Here is a 19189-nt window from a genome sequence, read left to right on the forward strand (position 1 = left end):
CTGCTAATTTTTAAAAGTGATTCAATTAACTGTGTTGGTCTTTTACTAGACTTTCTAACTTGAGCTGAATTTTGAAGTTTAACTATGTGATTGCAGGTTGGAGACCCAGACGAACTATTATTTTTGCTAGTTGGGATGCAGAAGAATTTGGATTGTTGGGTTCCACAGAATGGGCTGAGGTAAATAAAGAATAGTTTGAGGCATAACTTGGACATCTGTTGCAGGAAGGTGCAGAGCCTAGTGGTGTCTATCACTAGACTGCAATCGGTAACTTCAAATTAAAACGGGAGCACAACAGATTCCTCTTCAGGTGCTGCAAGGCCCTCATATATTTATGCAAATTACCTATCTAACTTCTCACAGAAACACAGTTCTGCTGAACTACATCAGTTTATTGGTACTGAATGGTTTAACATTTTTTTTTGTTCTTAGAATTTTATTTACAACGCTGTATTTAGAAAACTTAGAGTTTTAAAATTCAGTACAAGAAAATAATTAAATCTTTTTATTTTAATTTATTGGCATGTATTTCGGTAAACTACAAAATTACATATCAAAATGACACATTGGAGGAGAAAACCAGGATTGTGCTCCCAATACCAAAGGGATTCCATCATTCTTCTGTTAACAAAGCTGTGATTTCTCTTCCCTTGGATTTGCACTCCCATAAACCATTTAGCTTCCAGGTGCAATAGACTCTCTGCATCTTATTGTCAGTTTGTGTGACATTAGATGAAGAAAGCATAATTTATAATATTTTTAAAATCATTTACTGAGGGATTTTAAAGGATTTGCTTTAAAACTTCATGTCATCTGAGCTCCACTGGTGACAAAAGCAAATTGTATATTACTCTTTTATTTTTGATTCTGTTCTCTATCTAACTGTTCATTTTTAGATAATGTCAAAAAAAAAACAACACACAATTGTTCACAATTGTTTTAACTATGAAGAATATGAAAACATGATACTTAAAAGATCTGTTTCTCTTGATTATGTCATGAATAAATTAGTTATTTTATGCTTGTTCTCGTATTGCTACTGCTGTTCTGCAGTGTTTCTTGTTTAATAATTTAATAGCTGGTAATCTATCATCTATTGCATTTCATGCAATGGCAGCTGTACTAGATTAGAAAGCCATAAACACCATTCATATCTGAACCTCAATGTTTTTATATTATTGTTTTCTTGCTTTATCTTGGTGGTGTGCATTCCTCCTCTTGACACCAAAATTAGATTTTAGTTTCTCTAGAGATTTTCCTCACAGCTTACATTTGTGTTTTCTGCAGTTGCCAGATCTGCCATCTACTAAATCTTGAGGAAAATTAACCCACTATATTTACTGTTTTCTGTGATGGTAAAGTAACAAAAAGACTCTGCAACTGTGGCAACATCCTTTTGTTGCATAAACGATCTACATTGCTCATAAATGAAAGAATTTCATTATGTTGCAAATAAGCTTTTGCGCATATATAAGGCCATGTGTATGCATATCCAAGTTTGCTTCCTCCCTTCATTTGTTTCTTTTGTTTGTTTGTTTGTTTGTTTGTTTCCAGAATCTTCTCTACTTTTTGTTTTAAAGATACCAATTGCATTTTGGAGTTATCACTTACCAATCTAATTTGCAGTTCACATGACTTACAAATGATGTGTGGTGTTATAAATTGAATGAATGAAATATCAGTTACTAACCTAATTAGAATATCTATTACAAAGCCAAGATTTAGTAAAATACCACTTAGTGATTAGAATATCAATTTCAAACATAATTGCCAGTTTTCAAAAAATTAAGCCTGCGTGTGTATATATTTAGCATGAAAGCAATGGTTGGTTGACTCAAAACAGTCAAATTCAGTGCTTTGATTCATCCCTTTTCGAAATGGAAGAGTGTAGAAATGACAGCGATATCCAGTTTATGTGTGTTAAAAATGAGTTCAGTACTGGGATCTGACATGAATAACTGGGAATTAAAAGCATTGAGGAATTCTAGATCAGCTCACAGTCGTCATATTTTGCACATTCAAAAAGTGGTTGATCTTGGACTCTCTCCAGTATGCCCAGGTCTCTCTTGTACTGGGGGGCCCAGAACTGGATTCAGCACTCCAGGTATGGCCTCACCAGTGCTGAGCAGAGGGGCAGGATCACTTCCCTCGGCCTGCTGGTGGTATTTTGCTTCATGCATGCCATGACACCATCGGCCTTCTTAGCAGCAAGGGCCCATTGCTGGCTCACGTTCAGCCTGGTGCCCATCAGGACGCCGAGGTCCTTTTCTGAGCTGCTGCCTAGGTGGGTGGCCCCTAGCATGTCCTGGGGCCTGAGGCTATTCCTCCCCAGGGGCAGGACCCTGCATGACTCCTTGATCAACTCCATGACGTTCTTGCCAGCCTGCTGAGGTCCCTTTGGATGGCAGCACGGCCCTCTGGTGGGTCTCTCCCTCCAATTTCATGTCTTCTGCATTAATTTTCCTGTCCTGTCTTGCTCCTGTGTGATGCAGCAGACAGACTTCTATTTTGTGGGTGGTTCCCAGAAAAAAATTGAGTACCAGATATAAGAGTGAATTTTGTATGCCCAGATCATTAACAACCCTCAAATACTAGTATAATGAGTAAGGTACATTGTGCTACTTATCCTGACGTGGTTCTTAAAGGTAAGGTGGTAAAAAACAGTATACTTAATATCTTGTCTAAATGTCACTAAATGAAAAGTAATAATTGCACTTTTACAACCCTAGGAAAATGCCAGAGTCCTCCAGGAACGGGCAGTTGCTTACATCAACACAGATTCTTCTATAGAAGGTATGTCTTATTTTTAAACTCATTTTACTTTACAGATGTCAACTTTAGTAGTTATTGTGTGTTATTCATTGCGTCCAGAGCTAGTAAATGCAAAATAGATAATGTGACATTCAGCATAACTGTACCAAATGCAGAATTAAGTAGAGAGAACAATTTACATTTTCATGTTGCTTCCTTCTTGCAAATAGTTCCAACCATGAGCTGCAGTTGGCTGCCAGAATGCCTCCTCTAGAATTTAGTGTTCTTTGCTAATGAATTGAGCAGTCTGAATTGTAAAACTGCTTAAGTGCTTAACTGCTTTAGCTTTGATTTACAATTACAGATTTGATATATAACAGACTGTTCCTTGTTCTGTTTGCAGCTCCAGCTCAATTTACTGTGGGAGTACAGTATCTTGAGACACTACAATTTATTACAGTCTCAAGACAAATAGTGTCAAGACCTTGGGCTTACATTTTGTGGGGGTGGGAAAACATTTTGTTGCTTTGGGACAGCGTAGTCACCTTTGTTCATTGCTATGAGCAAGAAGGCTCTGCAAGGAGTTACATATTATGGCAACACTGTCCTAGAAAAATGAGCTTTCAAGAGTGGTTCACAAGAAAGTGATCCCCCATTATTGAATTTACTACGCCCTTCAGATTCTGAGAGGAATCTGGCATACAGGAATGATGATTAGAAACTAGACTTTGGAAACTGGAGGCAGCACAGTGACCTAAATCAAAATAAACAGGACATTTTCCTTCTTAAATTATTCTGAGCTTTATTACAGAGGGGCTTCATTTGCTATTGTTTATGCTGAAATAATAGTCAGTAGAGTCCTGTGAAGCTGTTCTGCACCATATCTTCTGTTATTTAGGGCATTGCTCTTCCCATGTTAAACCCAACTTATTTGGGCTTACTGTGTGTGAATAAAATGGATATCGATAGGCACATTTAAGAACTTGTTTTATTCCTGTCAGCTGAAAATTCTATCTGTCACAAAAGGATTGGAAGGAAAGAAAAGCCAAACCCAGTTTCTAAATGCTCGGTTGGAGTTGGGGTATAAGGAGAATAGAGCTGTTCCTTCAATTATGTAGCCTACATGCTGTGTAAAAAGTGGAGCAGCATTTCATGCCTAGATCTCACAGATGAAATAATAGCTTTACAACTGCTTCATATTCTCAGCATGGATCGCAACACTTTTTTTTTTTTTTTTAGTTGATTTGCAGCCAACATGCTGCTGCATTAACAATTTTCTTCCAAAACTTAATTATTCAAACATGTCTCTTGTTTTATGCATTAAAGAAGATGTAAAAGTAAAACTGCTGGAAAAGAAAAAGAACACCATCTTCAGAGGACTGTTTTAAGTATCTTGGACATCTTTCACTTCACTCTGAGCATCCCCTGTAGAGCCATAACATCCATATACTCTGGAATTATTTTGTTTATCATCGTGTTTTTTTCTACAGTGTTCCTTGTGGCATGTTTTGAACAGGAAATTATTTCTATTGATTGTCCTTTAGTACCCATGACAGGAATAGTGGGTTATCCTTTTAGGCATTTATGTAATTCTAATTTCCAGTTCTCAAATACAGACTCTCTTTGGAAACATTATTAATGTTACCTAGTAATTTTTTCATCACCATGGGATTTTCTGAAATTGTCAGTCAAGTCCTCTTGTGAGTGCACACCATGCAAGGAATGGCCAAAAGGTCTAAAGCAGTGTCAAAACCCAGCAGCAGTGTTATCTGACAGCTTGTCTTTCATTACATCAAAGCCTTCTCACCCCCCCCCTTTGCTATTGTCCATCCTAGCTGCTGTTGGGTGGTTGTAGCCTACAGAGAAGGTTGCTTTACAGCCTAACTACCTCAGCAGTGGCAATAGTTTCTTTTCAATGGGGCTCTTGCTGCTGTGACTGACAGCTTTGGGAGGAGATAGTGAGCTCAACATAGCCCCAGGCAATGTTGAAACCTCATGGGTTGTCGTGGTTTAACCCGGCTGGCAGCTAAATACCACGAAGCCGTTCGCTCACCCTTCCCCCTCCCTCTCTGGGACGGGGGAGAGAAATGGAAAGTGAAGCCCGTGAGTTGAGATAAAGACAGTTTAATAAGACAGGAAAATAATAATAACAAAATAATAATAACAATAATAACAATAATGTTACAATGGTGATAATAGGAAAGTAATAATAATATGTACAAACAAGTGATGCACAATGCAATTGCTCACCACCCGCTGACCGATGCCCAGCCTAACCCCGAGCAGTCCGGCTCCCTCCCCCCGGCTAGCCACCCCTATATATTGTTTAGCATGACGTCAGATGGTATGGAATACCCCTTTGGCTAGTTTGGGTCACCTGTCCTGGGTCTGTCCCCTCCCAGCTCTTACTGCACCCCCAGCCTGCCTGTTGGCAGGACAGAGCAAAAGGCTGAGATGTCCTTGGCTTGGTATAAGCACTGCTCTGCAGCAATTAAAACATTGGGGTGTTATCAGCACTCTTCTCATCCTAAGCCAAAACACAGCATTCCACCAGCTACTAGGAAGAAAATTAATTCTGTTCTAACTGAAACCAGGACATGGGTGTAAACTGAAGAAGCTACAGCATGTTGGTAGAAGGGGATGTTTAGAAGAGAGTAGATGAAAACACTACTCTGTAGCTTTGTTGCCTTCTGTTTGGGTGAAGTTTAATACTGAAACACAAAATGCCAAAAGTCTTGCAAGTCTCTTACTCAGATGACCTGTTTTTGGTTTTTTTTTTTTTCAGATAAAATCTGAAAAAAAATATTGCAAATGTCCTCTTCATGGTAAAAGAAAAAACAGTTGCACTGAGAAGCTTCTTTAAAACTCTTGCAAGGGAAATGTCAGTTCCTGAATGCACTGGCTTATTTTTTATTTCTTTTTCTAGGATGTTACCACTACTTCTGTTTAATACAAGCTTTGGGAAGCATGTGAGTGACAAGGATTTGTAGCAGATGAGGGAGAGTTGGGCATATTCTAGAATTATGGGAAGACTTCATTACATTACTGTGTATGTACCATAACCAATGCATTTCTGTTGCGTAGGAGCAGTAGCTTTTACAAGGTGACCAACTAAATAGTCTGTTTCTGTATAAATTCTGAGGCAAGATCTAAATTCTTTGCCTTAGAGTCAAGGAGAAGTTTGTGTAAGAAAGGACTGCAAGACTAGCCCATTAGGAAGATGATGCTGATGATATGTGGGGGAAGATTTCCATGTCTGTGTTTCATTTTCAGGCAACTACACATTAAGAGTTGACTGCACCCCTCTTCTCTACAGACTGGTATATAATCTAACTAAAGAGGTACTGAATCAGAGTGTTTATTATTTGTGATGTTCTGAGAGTTTAAAACTGGAGGTTTATTGGATAAAATTGAATTATTGTATAATATTCTTATTGTCTTATAGCCATGCTGGAAGAATCTTAATCCTACCAAAATTAGTGTCAAAACTTCCCTTCAGTGGTACACAGTCCAAGCTCATGGTTCCTCATTATTTGTAGGAAGGCTGAAATGTATCACTAACATAAGTGGAATATTATTTGCAATTTATAATATACTATGTAGAGATAATTCTGACCTCCTCTATAATTCTGTATAGATAAGTCCGTAAATAAATAAATAAATTCCAGATAATTAAACACTTGAGCAAAATCAATTCTCTAAAATAAGCATTCGAGGAAATAAACGGTGTTCCACGTTTTGATTTCAAGTGCAATCTCTTAAAATCTAAAATCTATTACTTTTCACATTGGCAAGCTACCTTTTTTTTTTGGTTCTACCTGAATGTTCTCCATTTCTTATTGAGCCCTTGAAACACAATGATAAATATGAAAGGATTGGGTGGGTTTGTGGGTTTTGTAATAGGCCAGATGTGTGGATTTGATTGACAAGTGGCCTTGTAGTACACTTGTCCTTTGCTTTCACCTCTCAGCATGAATTATGATAAGGCTGAAGGACTGTGGTCCACTAAGGCATGAAATTTCATTGGCTGTATAAGTTGTTAACCAGCTGAGGCACATAGCATGAGACATTGTCACTATCCTCATCTCAATTAAGTGAAGGCATCTCTATCTGACTTAAGGAAAATAGGAAAATAGGCTCCCTTTAAAGGCAATGGGTAGAAATAATTTATGTGCCCAAATGTGGTTGTCTACTCTTGTGCATACAGAACCCTCTAAAAATCTTCTTCCTCTGTTATTAAGGGAACCTAGGTGACTTGGTCTAATCTAGAAATGTGCACTGAAACTTCACTTGGTAGGATGGCTCCAGCTATGAGTATCCCTTCCCATAAGATGCATTCATTATGAGTTATTTTCAGATGTAGTACATTTTCTTTTGACACTGGAAATGCCATCATGTGAATATGAGGTAGTTTATCTATGCTGTTCCCTTGTTTTTTCTTCCATTTTCTACATTTTATTTTCTTATCAACTCTTTTTGTCATATTCTTTCTTCCTTGCAGGGGAAGAAGCTGTGCTTGTTCAGTCAGCTGCTGTCACACTTCGCACACTGCAGGGCAGTCTGTTTCACCTGTACAAATTCCTATGTCCCTAGTGCTGCAGGGTCCTGGTTAGAATAATTTTCTTTCTGTGTGCAGCAACTCGTTTACCCAGGGATTCATTTTATTTTTTTCTGCAAAAGATAAACAAATTAAAATATGCGCTGGACTAGAAATAGCATCTCATTCTTTGATCTAAAGTCAACTATTCAACTATTGCTGGCTTTGGGTAGGAAACTTCCTTTAACATACCATATGAAGTTCTTAGGACTGGCATTTTTGAAAATCTTGTGTTATTTAAGATTTAACAGTAGAAGTGTAATACAAACAACAGAAAACCTGACAACTACTCCATAATTCCACGCTGTTTCCTTGCTAAAAAGCTCCTAGAAGTACACTTTATTTATTCATATTCTTCATAGCTTCATTTGTTAAGGGGTTGAGTTTAAGGCAGAGAGGTGTCAGTGAGAAGTCTGACTATTGCTTGAGTTCCTTAACGCTACTGCTGAAACATCTTAGACTTTTTTCTTTTTCTTATTAGTTTCTTATAGACAAAAAAAAAAAAAAAAAAACTATTTTTTTTTTCTTTTATGTTTCTTTCACAGAGCAGAATTCTGCAACAGCATTCTAATTCAGTGCTGTCCTCTACTTTCTGTACACATTCAAACAGTTTTTGCAGTTTTCTTCTATAGTATTGTCTCTGTCCAAAAAATATCATTTATAATCCCTTTTTTCTTTAGACTATTTTTTCCATTGTTTTGGCAAATACATTTAAGACACTCCTTACCATAAATATATATATATGTATTATATTTATATTATTTATTATTTATAAGTATATATATATATATTTATTTTTTCATAGGAAAATTTTAATTTTAATTTTAAGTTTCCAAACTATCTTTAATTTACTGATGTTGATGTGTCACAGGTGACCTCCAGCGAACCATGCCTCACAGACTGTGAAACCTTTCTCTCACACCCTTTTGAACTTTCCTGTAAGATCATTAATAGAGGTTGTTGATTTTTTCCCAAGGAAAAAGATGTTTTGATGAACCCTGTGAGAGAAAGAATACCAAGGGGCATTTATTGAAAGACCAGTTCTACCTTGACCATGATTTCTGGTGGCATAAAAACATGTATACAGATGAGTGAGAGACACTCTAGAAATATGTCATAAATTTTCCTTGGCTCACTGATTCTGGCATCACAGAATAAAATTAATTTAAGGGATCAAACATCTTCATTTTCTGGAGCTTTAATTCCAGTGAATTGAATTAACAAAAGAGGGAGAGAAACTAATGTAACAAGTAAAACATGGAATTTTTATTTTGCAGAGGGATCAGCTTGTATTTAGGTAGCTTGCTATAAAGACAACTAAGATCTATACCTCTACTGAGCTGTGTCTTTTCCAATAATCTTAAAATAAGAAGAAGAACAAACAAACAAAAATATCAACTAAATTCTGTAATGACTAGAAGGATTCATCTGAAATTATTATATTCTTAGTTTTAATATTCTGACTGCAGTGCTGTTTTTGGAAGAGACTGGGAGGCTAGATGTACACACCAGAGCCTATGATTTGCATTAGGCTTTTGCATGGGATTGGATTTCATTCAGAAAGCCCAGTAAGTGAAAGAACATTAGTGCAGATGTGGGTGATTATGCATGTCTGAAAGAAAGTTATTTCTGTTCACATGAAACAGTCCAACATCCAACCTTGGGATATGTGTTTAGACCAAAATCTTTGACATAAACCCCACGAGCTCTTTGCTCATCCTGTTTTTTTTTTTTTTTTTTTTTTTTTTTTCAAGGAGTTCTGCATTTAAGTGCAGTCCTTAGCATACAGATGGGATGTTTAGCAGTTGGCAATCTCTTTTGGCCCAGCAGTACTGCTAGATTTCTCAAAATTATTTCTCACCAGCCGACATCTGCAATAGTCCAACTCCAATTCCCCTTTTCTCATCATCACTTTTTACTTTGCATTTATATTTAAAGAACTCCATGTCTTCTTTGAAGTAACAGTGAGCTTGTGCTGATTCTAGATTTGGATCTAAGTCAGGATGAATGGTTTTGACATGACCAGAGCTGTCAGAATAACATCTCTGCCAGAGCATGGAGTATTGTTACTCACATATGTCAGAGCTCAGCTTGCTCTTATTAATATGCCATTTTCAATTTAAGCCATAGAACTTGACCAAAGTGCCCTGAAAATGACAGCAGTCAAACAGTTGCTTCACAAAGTTGTTATTATTTTTTTTTCTGGTAGTTGTTGCCATAACCCCAGAGGTCAGAATTCCTAGGATTTTCAATTTGGAGTCTGTATATTTTTCAGTGCAGAATTTAAGACTCAACAATACTGTAAAACTATGTATCTAACCATGCATGTTTATGCTTTGTATTTTGAAAATAAATAAATAAATCCCAAGCCTCTGCACATGATAGCCAATGTGATATTTAAAGGACCATACTGGCTTTGGCCATAACTAACAAAGATTGATAAGCGTAGCTGGAGACTAGGGCCAGAGTTTTTATTTATGTGTAACTCTGCCACGGATTTTCTAACAGCTTTGGTCAATTAATTTCCTACTGCTTCATAGTTTTCCCAGCTGTATTATGGCTGTACTAGTATTTACCTTTCCCTTCATGATTACATAGCTTTCAATTTTTTTAAGGTAGGGGTGGGACCTGCATTTGTACTCACAATGTCTTGCACAACAGGGCTCCAATCTTGGTTCAGTTCCCCTGACACTTCTGTAATATAGTTAGTGACTGGTTATGCCCCTTCTTTCTAACGTAATTCCTATAACAAAGAGCAGGCAAATTTCAGGCTTAACCTGTTGAGAAAATGTAGTTGCTGTGTGAAGCAAACTTGTGATGGCTCAGGGCTCTCTTCTCCCCTTGCCTGCTGAAAGGATTGCTGCTGGAGCAGCTCCATAGGGCTATTACATGTACTTGTGCATGTGCATACAAAGGGCTATAGTAAAGTGGTAAGAAATCCTAAAAATCCCAAGTATTCTTCCAATTTCTTCCAAAACCTGATGGGTTCAAGCCAGTATTCTTCAGCTGTACCTTGCTGTACTGTCTGTGATTGGGTCCAAGTGCCTGTCAGATGCTCTTTATGGTTGGGATCCGTAACTGTATAGAAGAAATGTAAATGAACTATGTGTACCTCATTGCATACAGCAATGCTATTGATTAAGAATGATGCAGATAGCTGTAAATGTCTCCTTTAACACTGATTTCAGTTAGAGATACTTCCAGTGAGATTATAATCTTTTTGTTTCCAGATTTCAAGCCCTGATGAGGGTTATGAAAAGAAGTCTCTCTATGAGAGTTGGCTTGTGAAAGACCCTGCACCTGAAAATAATAGTTATCCCAGGTAAATTGTTAATTTGCTTTTATTTTCCCAATATTTTAATCATATCATAGCACAATTCCTCTACAGAATTCTTCAAGATGTATTGCTATTGATGACAGCAATACAAAAACTTTTTAGTACACGGTGTCTCCAACAATGTTTGATTTTAAAATCAAATAAAATGGTATGACCTCTTTTAAAAAAGATGATCTATACCCACTGCAAGATGAAACCTCACACTCTTTAAAGGCTTCTTACGGATAGAAGAGCAATCATGGAAATGAAGGGCAGGGAAAGAATTCAAAGTGTAGTTTAGTCACCCTTCTAGATGAGATAATATACTATTGTTAGGCTAAGCAAATGCTCTGTTGAAAGAAATTGCCTAGAGCAGTAATGAAAAAGCTCTTATGATAATTATTTTTTTATTTATATAATGGATGTACATTAAAAATCTTTATTTGAAGGTATTAAAACTTCAAAACATTGTTTAAGCCTGTGACTGTAAGGCTAAACCTTATATTCCCATAAGGTGAGTAGAACTGCCCCCTTGTGTGATTTGACCCAAATGTTCTGGATGTATGACCCTATAATCTTGCAAGCCTTGGCAATATGATCTCCTAGATTCATTAGACTCACTAAGATCTCTTCCTTTTGAAAAAGCCACTAAATCTAATCCTCAGCTGAAACAAATAGTTTCTTGCAGAAATGTATACTAATGGGAAAGCTTTAGCTGGGTTATTTATTTATTTATTTTATCTGAGAAGTGCCAATTATTCTTCTGGCTAGATATTTAACCCTAAAACTTAATATAAAACTCAAATAAATATTTGAAAATACTGAGAATATTTCAGGTTTTTATTACTGTTTTTCTTTTCCTCTGTCTTGCCACACCTACCCAGCAGATGGCAATATTTACTTGTAAGTCATAAATGCTAATCTGCTGTGGAAATTATTTACCGGTCTTTGTACTGTGGAATATGCTGAGTATATTAACACATCTGTCTTTGCATATATTGCCTCGCAATTCTTATTAGTTTGGAAATAGATGTTTAATATTTTAAGATTGCAGAGGCTTATCTGATGTAAATCTACAGCTCTTGTGTATACTATGTACATTTTTTTCCTAATGTGGCCAGTGTCATAATCAGGGTCGCTACCTTTAAATGACTCTCCCAGTAATATTGAATACCGGATTAGTGTGTTAGAATAAAACCAGTTACAGTAATTAAGCTTGCTGCTCGTCTACTCTCTGATCTTATGAGTGTCCCTGGTGTGCCCTTCAGAAGCCTTGACCTCCATTTCTTTGAAAATCTACATTTTGCATAAATTACCATCATATTATAAAATAAGTACTTCCTCTATGACATGTTGTCTTTTCTACATGTAGAATAAACAAACTGGGATCAGGCAGTGATTTTGAAGTTTACTTCCAGCGACTGGGAATTGCATCGGGCAGAGTGCGTTACACCAAGAATAGGGTAAGCCATGTAGATTGCTTGAAGGAATTTGATAGGGCTGAGCAGTCATCTTTTAAGAGCATTTATTCATAATTAGTAAAGAAGCTTCAACATTTTTTTTTGTCTCATTTGTACATCAGTGCCATTTTTTAATTAAATAAGAAACCTATTAGCTTGGAGAATAAAACATTACAGTGATATGTTTATTTTATAGGCTGTCAAGTACTGAAAAGGATATTTACAGAATGTGTTTGGGGGTGTGTATTTCATTCCACCGTACTATTAGTAGTCCCCTTAACATACACATCCTCCTTGATATTGTTTGGAAAACCATGCAACATAAAAAGGGATCCATGACAGGATTTCTGCAATCCAGAACTGCAGGCTGATTTCACTTTCCATGGAGGCACTCTCTTTACAAGGGAACTGAAGTCATGTCTGTTTAGATGGAGAGAAGGAAGCCTGCTCACTTAATCGTGTGTGACAGTCCATGGATTCAGGTTGTTTCATTATCCTAAGACGAACACACAAAAATGGGAAGGATAGCAAATTGTGTTTTGTAGGAAATAGCTTTTTTGATTTGGATGCTGTGCAAAATATCATACCATCAATAAAACCCTTAACTGCAGTTAGAATACATGGCACTGACAAATTTGCTTGCTCTTTTTTCAGAAAGCAGACAAATTCAGCAATTATCCTGTTTATCACACTGTGTATGAGACCTTTGAGTTAGTGGAAAAATTTTATGACCCCACCTTCAAGAAACAGCTAGCAATTGCCAAGTTACGAGGCAAACTGGTTTATGAACTTGCAGATTCCCAGATCATTCCATTCGACTGTAGAGATTACGGAGAAGCCTTAAAAGGATATAGCGATAGAATTTATAAACTGGCCAAGAAACATGAAGAACAGCTGAAAACTTACAAAGTGTCATTTGGTGAGTAATAGCCACAGCAGAATTTATTGAGTGCATTAATTAGAATTATGCAGAGACATGATATATCTGTCCTCTCTCTGAAACTGAATTCCTTTTCTGTTTTAGTTCTGCCATCATAATAAAGAAAAGTCTTCTAAAAAAATCTTTCTAAACCTAACACAGTATTAGCACGTTATTGGTCAGATGAGAGAGTTAAAATAATTTTCATGCATGTTATTATGTTCATTATTACACTGCTCATGAGCAGTCATGAACCACAATCAAATGCAGAACAAAGAAATAGTATTGACCTGCTTCTCACCCAGGACTAGATTATTTCATCTTGCTTAAAAGAAGAAGACAGGTTAAACGTTTGGGGCAACTATCTGAAACCTGGGAGATGCAGGTGTCATTTCCTCCTCAGGCAGAGGTTTAATCTGTCTGACCTTGGGAAACCTGCTTACCATCTGTGTCAGTGGCTGGTACCACAGTTAGGCAACAGAACCCTTCTCCAACTTCTGCATAAATACATTCACTGAGCGCTTGAAAACATTTTGATGAGGCACATAAAATAGAATGGAAGAGACAGAGTACTCTGGATCACAAACTAGGATGGTTTCCACAATCATTTTTTTTCCCTCTCCGTCTCTTTCTTCTTTCTCCTTGCCTTGTTCACCCCTTGGTTTCTGTACCACGGAGAATTTTCAGTCAGTCCTAATCCACATGGTATCTGATGGACCCATGGGTTAGAGACATAAACTGGCTTTTCAATGATGCAGTACTCGTTTGGGTTGTCTGAAATGTGAAGTAATTCAAATCAAATCCTCACTTAGAAAAAAATAAAATGACATTTAAGTCTTGTTAGGCAGAAAGGTCTTGAGTATTTTGAAAAGACTTCATTTTTTTTTTTATTTTTTTATTTTTTGTAAAAAGGCTTCTTGGAACGGAGGAAGCATATTTTGATGGATTATCTGGTCTGAGATATCATATAAGAGATTTATTTCAACACATTCTTGTGTTAACTGTAGCATATCATCTGGGGAAACATCAAGATTGGACTTTCTTTTTGCACTGTTAGAACAGCTACCAAATTTTCTGTTAAATAATTTATTTTCATTGTTTGTGTTTCCTTCTCATTTCAAATTAGAACTTGCCCAAATGAATTTCCAACTAATGTATATACTTTTGTTTTTATGTCAATTAGATTTTAGAAGCAATCTTTATTATTATTTTTTTTGGCTTTTGTTCCCTAACTATCACTTAACTCTCTCCTTAATAACTTTATAGACGTGGTACTTTGGCCATTTTTACAAGTTTTTTTTTTTTCCAGTCTTTTCATTATTTTCATGTCTCTTCTCTGATGCCTGATCAGTTCAAATTTATTTCTTTAAAAAGAAAATATGATTTTTATTTTTTGTATATTCTATTGCACCAGAGTGCATTACAATGAATACATAGCTTTTATGATACTTTGCAAATTGAAATTCATTTCACTCAGAACTTTCATAGAACTACCTATTGACAGCACTGAATGTCAGAAAGCTGTTAATTAAGTCTGAATAAATCGCGTAGTTGTCCTTCACAACAATTGATGAAGCTTTTTTTATTGCCTTTATATTCACATTTCAGCTGCTTCTCTACAACAATGAACACTGGAAACCTTTTTTTTTTAATTTATTTTTTTACATGAAATAGTACTTGTAATAATATACTATCAGAGCTAAGGTCTGTAGGGGAAATGAATAAATAAAATTGATAATATTTTTTAAAATAACCAAAAGTGGCAGCACTGAATAGCTCATGAACATGAGCACAAATTGTCTTATATATTTTCAGATGACCTTTCTTTTTTCTCTTAAATCCCCTCCTATTGCTTCTGAAATATAATCTGTAGCCTTGATACAGCCATGATGTCAGCCCTGTCCTCTGCCAAATTGATAACTACTGCCCTGGGCAAATGCAGTTGCGGACAAGCACTGTCCATAAACAGGTTGCAGAGGCAAAATCTGTGCCTCTGATTATGTAAGCTAAAGAAAAATATTAATGCAAGAACAAGCAAGTGTGGGCTAGTGATGGATAAATACGTTTGCTGGAAATAGAAAGCAGATGAGACTGCAGAGCAGCTTTCAACAGAAGTCGTGGGAACAGACAGCCTATGTGATTTCTAAAATAGTGTGATGAGTTTACCAGCACAGCAGGGCCTCGTTCCCTGTAGGGGATAGGGTTTAGGAGATGACCTAATCCACGTTCCTGTGCAAAGAGAGGATACTCTGCATTATCTAAAGTTTCCTGAAACTTTTGGGCAAAATGTGCAAGTTGTGAAACTATGTAATGAGCTGTGGTAAGGCCAGAAGTTCTCCTCCTCAAACCATCCACCTTCCTTTTGTTCCATGAAAATTAGCTGTAGAAATCGATACTTCTTCCCAGGTCTGTATCAAATCGACCCTTCTACAGGAAAATCATCACAGTTGATGTCATTAGCAGGAGACAGTATCTGTAGCTGCTTCTGAGGCCAAGCTATCCCATGTGGCTCGGACATGCTGCCAGGGGCAGAGCACAAGAAAGCAACAGGACTTACAGCCCAGAGTGAGGTGTAACAAGCAAAATCCTGGAGTCCAAGCAGCAGCACAAGGGATGGCACAGGGTTGTGGCACAGACACCTCGTGGGCTGCACCTTAGCAAGCATGGGGCTTGGTAACTTTACCCTATCTATCTCTGGCTGTGCACCACCATGACTTTTTTTTTTTTTTTTTTTTTTTTTATGTCTTTCTCAGTACTACTCAATAGGACACTCTTCTGTTATGATATGAATAGGAAATTATGTTCCAAGAGGAAAATCCAGCTGCTTTTGCACAGCCTGCTGGAAGAGCTGGTATTTTTGATGTCAGGCTTTTTTTTTTTTTTTAACCTAAACTCTGCAGTATGTCCCGGTGTTAAAAGGGTAACAGCAGAATTTTCCATTTGCAATGCCAGCGTCTTCTCCTTGGCAGGCAGAGGCAAGATGTGGGCTTGGGAAGGCCATATCCAGCACCCTGCTCTGCTGTTGGTGTAGTTCCACTCTGTCCTTGTCTGTTACTGCTGGGAGTGCAGCTCTTAAAGTCTGCTCTGGGGAAACTAATGGAGGCTAAAAATCTGAACTTCTAGGAGAGACAAGAAAAAAAAAAAATTTAATAAAAAAAAATGCAGGTGTAACAGCAAAATAATGCAAGTGGAACAGCAAAACAAATGTAGTTTTGCTCCCCCTGGGCAACTGAAAGGTATATTGGGCTCTGTGGATCCTCTGAAGTTGTTCAAAAAAGTCTTTCCTTGTCTAGATGCTCTTTTTTCTGCTGTGGTGAACTTCTCAGAGGCTGCTGCTGAATTTCACAGGAGACTTGAAAAAGTTGACAAGAAGGAGTAAGTTTTGAAAAATCTATCTCTATCTTAGTAAAATCTCCCCCGTGGTGTTTTCTTTCTTTGTCCAGGGGTGTACCTGAAGCCCTCCATCAGCCTTTGGGTAGAGAAAGTTAAAAATAAAAAAACATCTAAAGCCTGTGTCAGTTTGGGCCTTGCTCCCAGGGCAGTCTGCATGTCTGGTCACTCCTTGGGGTGGCATTCATCTTGCTCAGTTTTTAGCTACCTTGAAGATATAATTACTTGTCCTGATTCCCTTTATATTTCATGGAGTGAAATTTGTATTTTGAAGGGGCAATTAATCACATCTCCTCAGGTACCCAGGTCAGCTCTTTCTTTCCAGTGACTACACAAGGAGCCTGTCTGATTAGCATGGACCAGAGCCCTTGAACTCTGAGACACGCAATATCTGCCAAGATTAATTCTGCTTTCAGTGATGAATAGTATCAGCTGTAGAGCTTATAAGTATCAGCTAGTCATTACAATTATTGTAATAAAGGGAAAAGCAGGTAGCAGTGGAAGTTTAAGTCTGATTGTGCTCTGTATTTGGCTTGAGTGCTGTAGGTGACAAACAAATGTCACAAACAAATGTTTGTACTTTCAGCACACCTCAGGAAGACAGGGTGATGCTCCAGAGTATTTAAGACTCCTGCATGGTGCTTATGAACCTATGGGCCCTGTGGGACTCCCATGCCCTTTGGGTGCAGTGGCTGGAGGCCAGGCTCTCCTCAGTACCTTGTATGGTACATAGTGGTTGTGTTTAGGCAACTGAATCCCATACTTAGAACATTGTTCTATTTATCTATGTATGTATGAATATTGTAGAGAGTTTAGACCCTTGATTTGGAGGTGGACAGTAAAAATCTAGATATCTTGACCTAAATCTCTGCCTTTCTGTCCCTGCTGTTAAGTGGGATCCTCCTAGTGCCATTTAATACTAAACAAGTTTCTACTGAGTTGTCTAACGCAGAAATCTGAATGCATTAATAAAACATGTATTACTTCCATTTGAAAAACCTCATCTTTTTGCAAATGTAGATATTCTTTGTCACTTTTTTTTTTTTCTGTCCAAAGAAGAGGAAAAGTGCTTGAATGAAAATGAGCAGACCTGTTTCCTTACTGTGTGAAATGTCTCTTGTCTACATTTTCTGCAGTCCTGTTGCAGTGCGAATCGTGAACGATCAACTGATGTTTATAGAAAGAGCTTTCATTGATCCTCTTGGCTTACCGGGAAGGAAGTTTTACAGGTAAGGCAACAAGTTTCTGAACTTGTCTAATTTTTTAACTGTGTAAAGCACTGTGGTTTTGCAGATGAATCCCATCCTCACAGGCTGATCAGTTGGACTGCTGTATAGGCCCTATAAAGCCCAACAGATTCTGGTTCAGGTATAATGCAGTGAGTAGCAGACTTTGTTGATAATCTCCAAGGAGAACTTTTTGCCTGCACCACCCTCACGGTGCCTAATTCTTCTTCCCAGCTCTGAATCTCTATTTTTATTAGCCTTGATAACTATGTGAACTTGATTTGAGAGTATGTGATAGATACTACTTCTGTTATACACCTTGTTCTTGTAAATCTGTACCAAGTAATGACTCAGTGGATAAACAACTCTATGGAAAGAAAGGAAAGAAGGGAATACAGTAAAGGGAAGAGGACAAGTATGTAGTGAAGAGAGATGTCCAGAAGAGAGAGACTGGACAGTGTCCTCTCCCCTCAGGATAGATAGCACAGAGATCACAGGATGGAGAAAGGCCCATGAGCTGTGCTGCAGGGTCCCATCTCTCCCAGCTTTGGCTGCTTCCCATGAGCTTAAACCCTTAACTGGTTATTACTGAAGTTTTCTCTGTAAGAGTCTGCAGGGCTGGAGAAGGACAATACATTATGCACCACCACATCCTTTATAAAAGTGCTGTGCAGTTATTAGGAACACCTGCTGGAAGCCAGCTTTCAGCATCAGGTGTGTGAGCGCCTCCCTTTGCTCTCAGCATCCCTCTTTTCCTGATGCCTGGGTGCATCTGACTCACTGCCTGGTGGCTTTCACACCACGCCAGAAGCCCCTCAGGCAGGTAGAATTGAGAATCACACTTCCAGCCTCCTAGGACAAACTGTTGTTCACACTTCTGGAAGAATGAAATGGTTGTTTTCTACAGTTCTTATTTTTGGGTGTTAGGTAACATTTAGAGATATATATTTTTTAAAATACATTTTATTTGTGCTTGCATCTATTATTGCAGTTTTAGTATTTATTTTGAGTTGGGGGGCATCTTTTGCATCTATAAATGTGTTTCATTACTTCATGTGAACAAAATAAATTTGAAAATAAATCTGCAACTATTAATTATTAAAAAAATAAAAATTAAAAAAAAAAATAAGCCATGGTTTTGCCAGCTTCAGTTCCAATACAATCACTTCTACTCTGAAGAATCTGTTCTTCTCAATAATTCTCCCATAGTTCCCCCCCCCCCCCCTTTTCACATTCCTTTCCCAGCTCTATCACCATTCAATTGCTCAATAATTTTCTGAGGTTTCTGTTTTTTATTTTTTTTTAACTTAGTATACCTACATTTTTCCCTTTCCCCACAGACATGTCATCTTTGCTCCAAGCAGTCACAACAAGTATGCTGGTGAGTCCTTCCCAGGGATCTATGATGCCATGTTTGATATTGAAAGCAAAGCAGACCAGCAGGAAGCCTGGGAGGAAGTGAAGAGGCAGATTTCCATTGCAGCCTTCACCGTGCAGGCAGCAGCAGGGACACTGAAGGAAGTAGCATAG

General features: G+C 37.6%; 1 protein-coding gene across 1 annotated transcript in view; it reads left to right on the forward strand.

The window, feature by feature from the left end:
* The window catches only part of LOC311206768 (N-acetylated-alpha-linked acidic dipeptidase 2-like), a gene marked incomplete at both ends in the record, with an annotated part of 37329 nt that extends 18140 nt beyond the window's left edge, over positions 1-19189 (forward strand). Inside the window, 9 exons of the mRNA XM_084282445.1 lie at positions 97-179; positions 2730-2793; positions 6025-6092; positions 10579-10670; positions 12037-12127; positions 12779-13043; positions 16337-16418; positions 17570-17662; positions 19000-19189. Coding sequence (XP_084138571.1) covers positions 97-179; positions 2730-2793; positions 6025-6092; positions 10579-10670; positions 12037-12127; positions 12779-13043; positions 16337-16418; positions 17570-17662; positions 19000-19189 — 1028 coding nt within the window. The remainder of the gene's footprint in view (positions 1-96; positions 180-2729; positions 2794-6024; positions 6093-10578; positions 10671-12036; positions 12128-12778; positions 13044-16336; positions 16419-17569; positions 17663-18999) is intronic.

This window comes from Netta rufina (assembly GCF_964035555.1).
Source record: "Netta rufina genome assembly, chromosome: 1".
NCBI lineage: Eukaryota > Metazoa > Chordata > Aves > Anseriformes > Anatidae > Netta > Netta rufina.